The following is a 14,403-nucleotide window of genomic DNA, read 5'->3' as shown; positions in this document are numbered from 1 at the left end:
TCCGGGGCAGAGGTCATAGGAGGCCCTGATGGGGGCTCTACAGGTGCCACCCTGGGCCCCCAGGCCATGGGGCTGCCTGCTTCCCTCCCAGCTGCCTCCTCCTGTCAGGCAACCTTGGCGCACCCTCCCACTCCCACCTCCTCCCCAGACCTGTCCCAGAGCCAAGCACGGGACCTCACTTAATCCCAGTTATGCAACGTGCAATGCAAACAGTTGGCCCAGGAGGGCGCGCAGGGCCAGCAGCCACGCCCAGGAGTGAGGGCAAAAGGCCCCAGCTGGTTGGAGGCTGCCAGTCCACGCTGGGACTCTGCCTCTAGCACCCACCTCTCTCAAGCCTCCGCCGGCACCATGAGTGGCCGAGTTGGGGATCTGAGCCCCAAACAGGCTGAGGCCCTGGCTAAGGTGAGCGCCCCTCTTTCTGGGGTCCGTGGGGGAAAAGGGCTGGGGCTGGGGGTGGGAAGGGGAGGCCGGAACCCTGCCTCGCTCTGTTGGTTCACCACATCCTCCACTTAGTCTCCTCACTGTTGCCTGTCAAAGGTCAAGTCCCACAGTGCCCAGTGACATCAGCCCTGGCCAGGGCAGGGGTTGGGGGATGGATACCACTTCCAGGCAATGGCATAGGTGCTTCTCTCCCGAGAGCCAGACCCAGAGAGCTTTGGCCACTGCCTGTCCACCCTCCTCCCTCCTGGGCCCCTTGGCTGCTGCTGGTCTGCCTTCTACCCCTGGATGAGCCCGAGGGACAGAGGGGAGTGTGGGGTCATCCCCACAGTGCACGAGGAAGGCAACACATGGTCGCTAACCATGGCTTCATGGAAGATGGGAGGGAAAAGGCAGAAGTCTCGGTGAGAAGCACAAGAATACATCTGGTCGCCAACCCTCACCCACCCCCCCAACCATCCACACCCCCCTTTTCCCCATCTACATGCTAATCTCTCTTTCATTCTGTTCACCCGCCCGTCTCTTCTTCCACCCACCCATTGCCTTCCCCTTCCTTCGTTCCCGCCACTCACCCACTCATCCATCCAGCCATTCCTCTTCCTGGCCATCGACTCCCCTACCCATGCACCTGCCTAATGGCCCATCTCTCCTTCTATCCGCCCAACAGCTCATCCTTCCAGACCTCATGGGGGAGGGAAGGAGGGTTGATGCGAACCTTCTTGCGTCTGGAGACCAAGGCTCCGTGGGAGGGACCCGCATTAGCCAACATCTCTCTTCCCCCAGTTCCGAGAAAATGTCCAGGATGTGTTGCCCGCCTTGCCCAACCCTGATGACTACTTCCTTCTGCGCTGGCTCCGAGGTGAGGGTGGGGCGGGGGGAGGTGGACATGAGGGGGCAGCAAGAGGGGCCTCGTCCCAACGGCTTTAGAACAACCCGTGGCTCTCAGGATCCCACTACAGCATCTTGCTTCAAAAGTTCAAGTCCGGCCAAGGGGAAGGGACAAGGACCCGAGGTCCTACCCAGGTCCTATGGTGTCCTCTGTAGCTCCCACTGGCCAGGAGCAAGACCGGCCAGCTGTAAGCCGCCTGGTTCCCACCTCCTACCCTTTCCTTTCCTTCCCACCCTCTGTAGCCCGGAGTTTTGACCTGCAGAAGTCGGAGGCCATGTTGCGCAAGGTGAAACCCACCCCCCATGGAGATCGGGGAGGGGCCTTGTGTGGAGACAGCGGGGAGGGGAGGTCCGTCCGTGCCTCAAGGGTCCACCCGCTTTTCAAGGGTGCCTGGAACCCTCACCCATCATTTCCCTTTCAGTACATGGAGTTCCGGAAGACCATGGACATCAATCACATCCTAGACTGGCAGCCCCCCGAGGTGAGCCAATGCCAGCACTCTCTGGTCTCTCCCAGTCCGACGCCCCCAGCCGTCTTGGTGGCTGGGGACCATGAGTGATAGGCAGCGAGCCTGTGAGGCCAGATGAACCCCTTCCCAGGGCCACCAGGCAACGCTCCTGTGATACGAATGAGTATTTCTGGGGTATTTGCACGGTGCAGGCCTGGGTAAGGCTTTCATGGCATGAGCTCACCCTATGGGATGGGTGCCACTGCCCCCTTTCACAGATGAAAACACTGAGGCCCAGCAATAGGTTAAGCAGCTTGCCCAAGGTGGGGCTGGCAGTCAAGCTCAGGCACTGTTAAAATGTGTGCTTTTTGTTTTGTTTTGAGTGACAGAGAGATAGAGAACTCCCATTGGCTAGCTGGCTCCCCAAATGTCTGCAATGGCCAGGCTGAAGCTGGGAACCAGGAGCTTGACCCAGGTCTCTGACCTGGGTGGCAGGGCCCAATGCCCGGAGCCATTAGCACTGCTTCTCCAGGTGGGCATTAGAGGAAGCTGGAGTCAGGAACTAGAGCTGGGGGTTGAACCCAAGTACTCTGGTGTGGGAGGCAGGCGCCCCAACAGCTGGGCCTAACGCCTACCCCTCACCGTGCGCTCTCCACCACCTCGGTTAACCTGTGTTCCTGTGTCCCCCCCCCCCCCCCCGGTGAGACTCATGCCTTCCCTTGATGGGCAGGTGTTCTGGCCGCAGTGTCTTGGGGACCTAGCTCAACAGTCCCAAGAGGGAGGGGTTATCCATGCCATTTGAAAGAATAATAGGTGCTCAGAGAGGTGCTGGCACCTGCTGAAAGACACACAGCAGTGTCTGTACTCGGACCAGACCCGCTGACCTTCAGAATCCGTGTTCCCCATCACTAAGACCCCTCCCTGGAGAGGGGCACCGCAGATGCTGGGGGCAGAACTAAGGAACCCAGAGACCTGGCTTTGCCATTTACCTGTTGTGAGCAAGGCCCTGTGCAATCCTCAGTTTGCCCATGAGGACAATAGCGCCGCCCTCCAGGCGAGGAGGGGTATTACTTTGTACCGGGTATGTGTAGGCTTGGGTCCCGCAGGTCAGCCTGGTGGGTGTCTCTGGAGAGGTGTGCCATGCTGAGTTCTATGTTTCTTCCCCTGGCCCAGGTGATCCAGAAGTACATGCCTGGCGGACTGTGTGGCTATGACCGTGACGGCTGCCCGGTGTGGTATGACATCATTGGGCCACTCGACCCCAAAGGACTGCTCTTCTCAGTCACCAAGCAGGACCTGCTCAAGACCAAGATGAGGGACTGTGAGCGCATCCTGCATGAGTGTGACCTGCAGACGGAGCGGGTGAGGCCCAGGGCAGGTGTGGGCCCAGGAACACACCTGCGTCCCCGACTGGGTCAACCTCCAGCTCTGCTACTTGCCAGCTGTGTGGCCCTGGAAGTTACCCCCACTGCTCTGAGCCTTGGCTTCCTCGCCTACGAAACAATTAATGATAAGTCATGGCTGCAAACATTCAGTGAGATAATGCAGTGGCAGGTGCTTCCCAGCTTCCAGTGGGGTTACGTCTTAACGAACCCATCGTAAGCTGAAAATATCATAAGTCAAAATGTATGTGGTACACTGAACCTACGGACCCCTCATTTAGCCCCCATACTGTAATGTGCACAAAACACTTATGTTAGTCTACACGTAACGTCGCAAGAGAGTATTGTACTACGTTTTACTAACCCAGGGGGAAAAGTTGAAACCCAGAATAAGCTTTCTGCTAAATGTTTTTTTTTTTTTTTTTGCTTTCTCACCATCGTTAAGTCGAAAAATCACTACATTGAACCGTTGTAAGTCGAGCGCTGCCTGTATCTGGTCTCAACAGTGGTGGTTTTGTTATTCCCTCTGAGGTTTTGTATTGTCATACTTTCTGTCTGGGCAACCCTACCACACACACACACACACACCCTCCCCACAACCTCTCTTGACTCTCCAGATCCTTTTGGTCTCAAACTTACACGTCACCTCCTCTGAAGCCAGCATCTGGGGTAAACCCCACCTTCTGTATTTGCACAGCCACGTGCTGTTCCCCTGGGGCAGCTGTCACGGCCTGGGGCGGCCCAGGTGCTCGTCATCTCCTCGACTGTGAATTATTGAGAATGATTTGTTATACTCAAGGTCTGGCACAAACTAAGGACCTAATAACTATTAGGTGGACAAACCAGGGATGAAAGATGGACTGACAATATGAACGTACGGAAGGGTGCACAGACCCATGAGTGGATCGAGCTATGGTTTTGGAAAATCACCTCACTACTCTGCACCTCATTTTCTCCACCTGCAAAACAGGAATAATAACGCATAGTGGTTACAAAGATTACGTAGAGTAATGCAACCACAGATGCTTCTTGATCTGTGATGAGATTGTACTCTGATGACCCCATCGTACGTTGATGTATGTATGGACGAAGAAATGAACTGATGGGAGACTTGATGGATGGATGCCTGGATGGATGGATGAATGGGGAAATGCATTCACTTCTTTACCTCTTGCTCCTCTGAGCACTGAGTGGGGGGCTGGAAGAAACACTGCAGGGTCTTGGGGTCACCACCTCTCAAGCCTGTGCCCTGAACCCCAGAACTGCTCCTTTCTCATCCTCACAGCTAGGGAGGAAGATTGAGACCATTGTGATGATATTTGACTGCGAGGGCCTGGGACTGAAGCACTTCTGGAAGCCCGTGGTAGAAGTGTATCAGGAGGTAAGGAGAAGGCCCTTGGGCACGCCCACCTGCTTGGGTGCCCACCTTGCTTACTCAGATTTAGTAAAAGGCCGTTGCCTCCTTGGGTTCCATCACAAAAGACTCAGGACAGAAAGGGCCAAAATACGTTTCCTAGAAGACCCTACAGAACAGGGCTCAGGAACAACACTGTAATGAGATCATGAGTTTACCTCCTCCAAAGTATTCCAAGCCCTGTCATCCCTTGCTCTGTGATGTGAGCAAGTCACTTCCCATACCTCAGTTCCATTGCTTCCAAAATGGAGTTGGCAGTTGAATAGTGAACATTTATTGAAAAGTAATCCTTATCATTCTACTATCATCACTATAACATGTACTCTACAATTATTATAGAATTATTATCGGGAAGTGAAGGTCCCTTCCAGGAGGGCCAGTGGAGGAAAACCCTCCACAGCCCTCTGAAACCTCCAGATGGGGACTGCAAAGAAGATGAGGGTGAGAGATGAGGTGTGGGCTCTGATGGGGTCTCTCTTGGTCCCACAGTTTTTTGGCCTCCTTGAAGAGAATTACCCAGAGACCCTGAAGTTCATGCTCATCATCAAAGGTGTGCAGCGCGTGGCTTCACTCACCTGGCCCCCGTTTCCTCCCCTGCACCCTGAAGATGATAATGGTGCCTTTGTCCCAGGTTGAGGCAGGTTGATTGCTTGGCTCCATGCAAATCATTGAGAATACTTAACACAAAGTGCTCAATAAACGGTAATTCCTGTGGTTGGTCTAACTGCAAGAGAGACAGCTCCAATCTCAGCTCTTCCAGGAATCCCTGCTCACAATGACCTCGCCCTCCCTGCCAGCTATCTTATGTGTGCACCCCCTTTTGGGAGATGAGTTTTGTGTCTCTTTAAAGCAGGGACTCTTATCCTCTACCTCTGCCGTATCCCTCACAGGCTTGGTGGCATGGTGCATTTTAAATAGGTATTTGGTGGTTATTGGATGAGTAGATGGAAGGGTGGATGGATATTTGATGGCTAGTTGGTTGGTTGGTTGGCTGCCTGGCTAGTTGACTGGTATGGTCAGTTGGAGAGTTGGCTGGCTGCTTGGTTGACTGGCTGTTCATTTTATTGAGTGGCTGATTGGCATTTTGGTTGAACGTCTGTTTGGGTGAATGGATGGGAGATGGATTAGTTGGCTGGGTGGTCTCTGGCTAAATCTCAGATGGTCTGCTTGCTGGAAGGAGCAGTTGATTAGGTGGCTAGCTGATTGTTCCGTGGGTTGATTAGTTTGCTGGGTGACTGATTTATTAGGTCTTTGACTATTAGAAGGTAAATTGGCTATTCTGTTGGCATGTTGGATGGTTTGTTGGGTAGTCGGTTGAGTGTGTGACTGATTAGAAGTCTGAAGGATTGGTTCATTTGTTGGTTGGATGAATAGTTGATAGATTGGGTGATCGCTTAGTAGGCTATCTGTTGACTAGTTGACTGTGGGTTAGATGCTTTGTTGTGTGCTGGAAATTGGATCCAGCCAGGGTTGGTCATAACTCCTCTATGTCATTGGCTATGTCCACTTAAATACTTTCTCCCCATTTCCCTTACTTGTGTCTCTCCAGCCACCAAACTGTTCCCTGTGGGCTACAACCTCATGAAGCCCTTCCTGAGTGAGGACACTCGCAGGAAAATTGTAGTATTGGGAAGTAAGTAGTCCTAGCTCCATTCCCTAAACTCTACACCTGGCCTTTGGAGTGAGGTTGGTCCGTTCCACCCAGAACTCCACACATCACCTGGATCCACAGTCTTTCTTCCAGATGAGAGGATGCTCTTATCCCACAGAGTCTACCAGGCTGCCACACCTTATTCCTTGCCTTTCTTTAGTGAAAGAGGCCTGCACACGTGTCTTCTTACCAGTTTCCGTTTGGCTGCTGGTCAACCTCTGGTCTACAGACCTCAGTTCCCTTTTAACACCCATAACCTCAGGGCTTTTAAGGGCAGCCTGGGGTAAGGAGGATGAGGAAGAAAAGCAGGAGAGTAACCATGATTCAGAAAAGGGAGTTCCAGCGAGAAGGGAGTGGGTAAGAAAATAATTGGCTGAATTACCTGCGAGCAGCCATGGAAAGTAATGTTGCGTGCTCTGCCTTTTAACTCAAAAAATAAATCTTTACAAAAAGAAACATGATGTTGAAAGCGAATATTTAATGTCATAGGAAATATTCCTAAGTTAAGAAAAAGCAGATTATAAATAGTCATAGGTAACATCATCTTATTTTTATAAAAGCAAATATATGTTTCTGGAAGAAGACAAAGCAAAATACTGATTTGTTGATGAGACACCATGTGGCTTTAAATTTTATTTATATTGCTCTGTGTTTTCTCAGTTTTAGGGGATAATATGTATTCATTGTATGGGAAAATCATTGTTTTAAAGAGTGACAGATGAGAGAAAGATAGAGAGAAGAGAAATAGTTCTTAAACGCAAACCAATAACCCTGAACTTGGAAGGAAACTTCTCCCAAGCAAAAAGGTCAAATCACAGAGTCACGAAAGCTGAGGATCTGAGGGCTGGGGAAGGGGGTCCTACTCCCTTTCTCTCCAATCCTGATACCTGAGCTCCTGACTCTAATCAGGTCCATTGGGATGAGGAGCTCACAGGACCTCAAGACAGCTGGGATGGAGGGGCCCAGGCCCCTGCCTTCTAAGCCTGTCAAATCCTGAATCCAAATCCTACTACACTCCAGACCCCAAGTTCAAGGCCTCTGCCCCCACTGGGTGCCCCCCAAGGCTCTGCACAGTTGGTCCTGGTGTGCCAGGCATTGTGGTCTTCTCCCTTATCCCATAGCGGGAAGGGATATCCCATGGCAAAGGAGGTTAGCGAAAGGACTGGGGCCATGGTGACGCCCCAGGACCCAGAATACTGCAAGCATTGCTTTGCTTAGGGTATGAGGAACAGTAACGGTGACCAAAGTTGTGATTAAGCTGTGGGGAGAAGGTAAGAGGTCACACCAAAGACCCATGGCTGGCTGTCCCCTACCAGGAAGTCCAATTTGTTTTTTAAAGATTTATTTATTTGAAAGGCAGAGTTAAAGAGAGAAGGAGAGAGAGAGAGAGAGAGAGAGAGAGAGAGAGAGAGAGAACCTTCCATCCACTGATTCACCCCCCAAATGGCCACAATGGATAGGGCTGGGCCAGGCCAAAGCCAGGAGCCAGAAGCTTCTTCTGGGTCTCCCATATGGGTGCAGGGGCCCAAGGATTTGGGCCATCTTCCACTGCTTTCCCAGGTGCATTAGCAGGGAGCTGGATAAGAAGTGGAGTAAATAGGACTTGAACCAGTGCCCATATGGAATGCTGGCACTGCAGGCAGAGGCTTAACCTTCTACACCACAGCCCTGGGCCCAAGAAGTCCAATCTGGTTACATCACTTACTCCCTGGGGGACCCCAACAAGGTCTATGACCTTGTTGGGCTTTAAAATCTCCTTTAGACAATCACACAAACCCAGACCAGGGGAAACACATTTCCATGACATCACAAGGCTGGAAGACACTGAGATAGCCTGAGGCTAGGAGCCTAGCTCTGCTGGGCTTTGGAGAAGCCAGTTGAGGTTGGCCTGGTGCAGGTGCACGGCTGACTGGTCCCTTCCACGTCTAATAATCACTCTTCCATCCCCTGACCCCAGAGAGCTGGAAGGAAGAGTTGCTGAAACTCATCAGTCCTGAGGAACTGCCTGCTCATTTTGGGGGAACCCTGACGGACCCAGATGGGAACCCCAAATGTTTGACCAAGGTAAAAAGAACCCTAAAACAGAGGAGGGTCTGAGCGCAGAGCTGGGTTCCCTTCAGTCATTCCACAAATATCTGGAGAGAGAACCCCAAGAGCACAGACTAGGTGCTGAGCTGCCAGCTCCAGCCCTGCCCTTCTGGGGCTCTCAGCAAACGAGAAATATGGGAAGTTTGACCCAGAGGCTGAGCTGGAAGGGAAGCTCTCAGAAGTGCTGGCCCAGTCTACTGAGCTAGGGAAGACCCCACGGTTGGGGGTGGACAGGTGGAGTAGGACTCCCCAGGAGATGACAAGCGTGAACAGCACTCAGCAAACAGCAAGCCATCCCCACCTATGTCTGCAGATCAACTATGGTGGGGAGATCCCCAAGTCCATGTACGTGCGGGACCAGGTCAAGACGCAGTATGAACACTCGGTGCAGATCAGCCGTGGCTCCTCACACCAGGTGGAATACGAGATCCTGTTTCCAGGCTGTGTCCTCAGGTAGGCACAGGCCCCCATCGCACCTGTGGGCTGGGCCCTAAACCGCTGTGGCACCCATTAGGCTGAGCAGCAACCTGGTCCCCCACACCAGGTGGCAGTTCTTATCGGACGGCGGGGACATCGGCTTCGGGGTCTTCCTCAAGACCAAGATGGGGGAGCGGCAGCGGGCAGGGGAGATGACGGAGGTGCTGTCCAGCCAGCGTTACAATGCCCACATGGTGCCTGAGGACGGGAGCCTCACCTGCGCGGAGGCCGGAGTCTGTAAGTCTGCCTCGGCTGGGGCCCTGGCCCCAGGAGGATGGAGCTACTGGCAGGTGGTTTAGAGAAGGAAAGAGAGAGGTGTCCCACACCCCCAGCAGGGACACAATGCCCAGGTCAATGCTGTTCACTCACACACAGTCACACACTCAGGTCACACTCATGAGCTCCTACTGTGCACCAAGAACCAGAGTCAAATAAACCTGCTGCACACAGGCAGCAGGAGGCAGGTAAGTGACAGTAGAGCAGGTGCAGCTTCCCCCCGCCCATGAGCAAGCTGGGGCTCTGAGAAGTAAAGCAACTCGGGCAGAAGTCCAGAGCTAAGTGCAAGGTCAGGGTCACATCTCAGCCTTGGGGTCCCTGCCTAACCCTGAGCAGAGGGTTCACCAACTTGGGAGAGACCCTGAGTTTGCACACCTGTGAACCAGAAGCGATAAGCCCTGCCTCTTGGGGTGTCTGTGAGAAGGCCACAGGTGTGTGGACAGTCTAGCCCAGCACCTCACTTCATCCGGGGAAGCCTGAGACGCCTCCTGTTCTCTCCCCTTACATTGTCCATCACCTGACTCTCCAGGTGTGGAGACGATGAGATGCCACAACCATTGTTCTCATTGCCAGCGGTTGCAACTCAAGCCGGGCCTGGATCCGGGCCAGGAAGGGGGGTCCATTTACAGGCTCTGCTCAGCAGTGAGAGTTCCCAGGGGAAAGGGAAAAGGTGTGGTGGGAACCTGGCCCGGTTTGACACACAAAGCTGGTGGAACCCAAGCTCTGGGAGGCAGGGATGCTGGAGGTGGAGCCAGCCTCAGCTGCCCACCTCCCCGTCTGTCCCCCAGATGTCCTGCGCTTCGACAACACCTACAGCTTTGTCCACGCCAAGAAGGTCAGCTTCACTGTGGAGGTGCTGCTACCGGACGAAGGCATGCAGAAATACGAGGAGGAGCTCACGCCTGTCTAGGCTCCCCTCCAACACACACACTCACTTCTCAGAGAACCCCACCCTCTGTTCTCTCTCCATACATGATCCTACTTCTATCCCTGACATTAGTGAGTAAAGTCACCTTGGGGGAGCATCATGTGCTGTGCTGAGGTCAGGAAAGGCAGGAGAGGCTCAGGCTTGGAGAACACCAAGGGTGCAGAAAAGGAAAATGCCAGGATAAAGCCAGATGCAGGTGTCGCTGAAATGCGAGAAACAGGAAACTAGTCTTCGCCCGTCCTAAGCAATGTATGTGCTTGAATTCCTTTTTTCTATGAACCGTGAACAACTTAGGTTGGCGACGCACCCACGTTCTTTTTAGTGCAGCTCTCTTTATAGTAGATGTTCATGTTTCAATTGTGCAGTTGAGTGGAAGACCAGAAGGTAGCCAGCAAAGTGATTCCTGGGTGTGGGGGAAGAGGGGGAGGGGGAGAGGGAGGGGAGGGGGGAAGAGGAGGAGGGGGAGGAATAGGAATAGGAGGAAGAATAGGAGGAGGAGGAGCTGGGGTGGCAGCGCTAAGTTCAGCACCTTGGACAGTGGGCAGCCATGTGGCAGAGATGGACGCTGTCTGGGGGCTGGATTCTCCCAGCCCCCAGAATCCTGGCAGCGGCTTTCTCTCCGGAGACCCAGACACAATCCCCGTGGGCGTCTCTGACAGGAGATGCCCACCTCGGGCCATAAGTTCCCCCAAGCTGCTCACGCCCACCCTCACCCCCTGCCCTTGTTGCTCACAGCTTGGGTTTTAAGCGATTCAAGGAGGCTTGCTGGAAGGCACATCTGGCTCCAGCTGCTGCCTGACAATAAAAATCCACCGCCGTCGTGGAGTGAGTGTTCTCCATGAAACCCATTTGTGTATGGAGTTTCATTCTTTCTCTCTTTTTATATTAACTAATTGGGGCCGGCGCCGCGGCTCACTAGGCTAATCCTCCGCCTTGCGGCGCCGGCACACCGGGTTCTAGTCCCGGTCGGGGCACCAATCCTGTCCCGGTTGCCCCTCTTCCAGGCCAGCTCTCTGCTGTGGCCCGGGAGTGCAGCGGAGGATGGCCCAAGTCCTTGGGCCCTGCACCCCATGGGAAACCAGGAGAAGTGCCTGGCTCCTGGCTTCGGATCGGTGCGGTGCGCAGGCTGCAGCAGCCATTGCGGGGTGAACCAATGGAAAAGGAGGACCTTTCTCTCTGTCTCTCTCTCTCGCTGTCCACTCTGCCTGTCAAATAAAATAAAATAAAATAAAAAATAAAAAAGCTTAACTAAGAGGCTGGTGCTATGGCACAGCGGGTAAAGCTGCCACCTGCAGTGCTGGCATCCCATGTGGACACCAGTTTGAGTCCCAGCTGCTCCACTTCTGATCCAGCTCTCTGCTATGGCCTAGGAAAGCAGTAGAAGATGCCCAAGTCCTTGGGCCCTTGCAACTGTGTGGGAGACAAGGGAGAAGCTCCTGGCTCCTGCCATCGGATCAGCGAGATGCGCCAGCCACAGTGCACCAGCCGCAGCGGCCATTGGAGGGTGAACCAACGGCAAAGGAAGACCTTTCTCTCTGTCTCTCTCTCTCTCACTGTCTAACTCTGCCTGTCAAAAAAAATAAATTAATTAACGAATTGGCCGGCACCACAGCTCACTAGGCTAATCCTCCACCTGCAGCACCAGCATCCCGGGCTCTAGTCCCGGTTGGGGTGCCGGATTCTGTCCCGGTTGCCCCTCTTCCAGGCCAGCTCTCTGCTATGGCCCGGGAAGGCAGTGGAGGATGGCCCAAGTCCTTGGGCCCTGCACCCCATGGGAGACCAGGAGAAGCACCTGGCTCCTGGCTTCGAATCAGCGCAGTGCGCCGGCTGCAGCACGCCAGCCGTGGCGGCCATTGGAGGGTGAACCAACGGAAGGAAGACCTTTCTCTCTGTCTCTCTCTCTCTCACTGTCTAACTCTGTCTGTCAAAAAATTAAATTAACTAATTAATTGAAAAGAAAGGAGAAAGAGATCCTCCATCCACTGGTTTATTCCCCCAAATGTATGAAACTGCCAGGGCTGGACCCAGCTAAAGCCTGGAGCTGAAAAGTCGATCCGGAGTTCCCACAAGCAGCAGCGACCCAAGTACATACGCCATCACCTGCTGTCTCCTGGGAGTGCATTAGCAGGAAGCTGGATCAGAAGCAGAGTCAGGACTCGAACCCAGGCCCTCCTACGTGGGACGTGGGCATCCCAAGAAGCAACTTAATGGCTGCACCAAATGTCCGCCCTACTCAGGTCATTCCCACACCATCCCCAAGGCTCCTTATGGTACCTACCCCCTTTACAGGTAAGAAAACTGAGTCTCGGGGAAGTAGAATCCCTCACACTGTACCACAGTTCTCCAGCGGCACATCCAGGACCAAGGGTTGTGTGTGTTTGCTTTGATTTTACTGCTCTTCTTTGCCCCAGAATGCCAACTCCTAAGGGGACCAGGAGGCTTGGTGGTCACACATCTTGCCGTAGAAGTGACCTAGGCACCACCCTCTCCATCCCTGCCTGTGGGAAGGACCCACTGGGCAGCCAGAGCAGTGGAGACGCCCTGTGCCTAAGCTGCTTGCCCAGGAGACCCAGGCGGGGGGGGGGGGGGGGGGCTTGTGCTTCCCAAGCCCTGCGTCCTGTCCCCTGCTCACGTGGCCCCTGTGAAGCATGACCTCCTGCCACCCACCGAGACCCTGGCTGACTGTGGGAGAGGCCAGGGCTCCAGGGTCTCCTTCCCGACTCCCGGCTCCACATCAGGGACGCCGAGCTGCTGGTGTTAGCTCTAGGTCCTGAGCCAAGCCCTGCCAGCAGGAGCCAGAGAACACCTGAAGACAGGGGGCGGTGGCTGGGGACCACGAGGGGCACCCTGAGAACACGTGCACAACGAGCTCCGACCCCAGGGCTCAGCGAGCCGAGCCTCAGCACCCGTCGGCTCGCTTCCGCCTGCACCTAGGGCTCAGGGTTGTGTTTCGTGCATCACACAGATGGGAAGCCGAGCTCCCAAAGGCACAGGACTGGCTGCCCTCAGCGCCACGGGTGGCAGAAATGGGGCTGGAGCTAAGGCTGCCCAGCCCACGCCTTCCTCCCACGCCATGTGGCTTCTAACAACTCACCTGGACAGGTAGAGCTGCTCTCCCAGGAGGGGAGGAGATGAGGGAAAGAGGAGGGGTGTGGAGAGGAGGAAGGAGAAGAGGAAGAAAGGGTTGTCCAATTGGAAAGAAAAAAGAGTAATATATTTTTACATATTTATTTGAAATTCAGGGCATCAGAGAGAGAGGGACACACACACACACATAGAGAGAGAGAGAGAGAGAGAGAGAGAGTCTTCCATCCACTTGTTCGATCCCCAAATGCCCTCAACAGCCAGGGCTGGGCCAGGCTGAAGCCAGGAGCCAGGAACTCCATCCAGGTCTCCCAGGGGGGTGGCATTTGGGAGGGAAAGAGACCTCCCCTTTTCGTCGTTGGCCAGTGGGTCCCCCCTCCCAGCAGCGGCCAGCAGGCAGTGCAGGGGCAGGAAGGCGTGGGCCTGCGGGCTCCCCGCTGTGTGCGTAGGCCTGGGCGGGACCCAGGGCTCCAGTTCCAGCAGAAATGGCGGGGCAGAGCGAGGGCAGGCAAGGCCTGAGCTGCCGCCATCTCTTGCCCAGTGAGGAGGGTTCACATTTGGCGGCGAAGGCCGAAAGCCCAGGGCGCCCCACCACGCACTCTCAGGCCAGGCCACCTGTGGGCAGTTCCCAGCTGCAGCTCCTGTGGCCCCAGCCCCTGCCCCTTAAGTGCTTCCTTGGGTGCCCCCAGCACGTGGCATCTCCTGGGGGGTCACACCCGTGCCATGCAGCGGAAGGCGCTGAGGGTCAAAGGCCAGGCCCCCTGGAAGGACACCTCTCCCTGTCATGCCCCCAGGCTGCCTGGGGGGTTGTTTGTCTTCCAAGGGACTCACTCAGTTGCACAGGTGACAGGTAGGGGCTCCACTTAGGAGCAGGGAGGGCAGGAGGAAGGGGCCCCGGTGCCCACCCCCAACTCCCAAAGGCGCCCCTTTGCCCAGACCTTACCAAAAGGCCAGATGAGAGTAACCGGCAGACGGCCCCTGAGGGAGGCCATGGTGAAAAGAAACATCACTGGCCACCCACAGGCCTCCTCCCTTTGGCCCAGAGAAAGCTGGGGAAGGACTAAGCCTCACCTGGAGCCCACAGGTAAGCCTAGGGCACGGCAGAGCAGGGTCCAGGCCAAATACTTCCACATTTCCCCAACTAGCTCCCATACTGTTTTTAGCACAGGCGCTCCCAAGAACAGCAAGAGTGGACATTAACGTTCTCACCTGCAGGGAGGTAGTAATGGCGGCACCTGTTGGGCAGGACTGTTAGGGGTTAGTGTTAGGCAATGCTGGGAGCAGGGCTGGGCGCACAGGCAAGAGTTCCATCCGGGTTCTCTCGGCCC

At 54.8% G+C, this 14,403-nt stretch overlaps 1 protein-coding gene across 1 annotated transcript; it reads left to right on the top strand.

The window, feature by feature from the left end:
• The first annotated feature begins 284 nt into the window (after nucleotides 1-284).
• LOC133751838 (SEC14-like protein 3) lies at nucleotides 285-10,399 on the top strand. The gene is made up of 12 exons (XM_062181991.1): nucleotides 285-402; nucleotides 1,222-1,297; nucleotides 1,570-1,613; nucleotides 1,749-1,808; nucleotides 2,949-3,137; nucleotides 4,443-4,538; nucleotides 5,061-5,121; nucleotides 6,121-6,204; nucleotides 8,180-8,286; nucleotides 8,624-8,763; nucleotides 8,855-9,024; nucleotides 9,852-10,399. Exons 1-12 carry the CDS (start codon nucleotides 349-351, stop codon nucleotides 9,971-9,973), a joined length of 1,203 nt encoding a protein of 400 aa, XP_062037975.1. The 5' UTR covers nucleotides 285-348; the 3' UTR covers nucleotides 9,974-10,399.
• The last annotated feature ends 4,004 nt before the right edge of the window (nucleotides 10,400-14,403 follow it).

The sequence above is a fragment of the Lepus europaeus genome, chromosome 23, assembly GCF_033115175.1.
Source record: "Lepus europaeus isolate LE1 chromosome 23, mLepTim1.pri, whole genome shotgun sequence".
In the NCBI taxonomy this organism is placed as follows: Eukaryota; Metazoa; Chordata; class Mammalia; order Lagomorpha; family Leporidae; genus Lepus; species Lepus europaeus.
The sequence above is the reverse complement of the archived record's forward strand: the minus strand, read 5'-3'. Positions and strand labels throughout refer to the sequence as shown.

Excerpts from the sequence above, each read along its gene's own strand:
- LOC133751838 (XM_062181991.1), top strand. The coding sequence starts at position 349 with ATGAGTGGCCGAGTTGGGGATCTGAGCCCCAAACAGGCTGAGGCCCTG. Across the intron at positions 403-1,221 it reads AGGCTGAGGCCCTGGCTAAG|TTCCGAGAAAATGTCCAGGA; the intron begins GTGAGCGCCCCT and ends CTCTTCCCCCAG. Across the intron at positions 3,138-4,442 it reads GTGACCTGCAGACGGAGCGG|CTAGGGAGGAAGATTGAGAC; the intron begins GTGAGGCCCAGG and ends TCATCCTCACAG.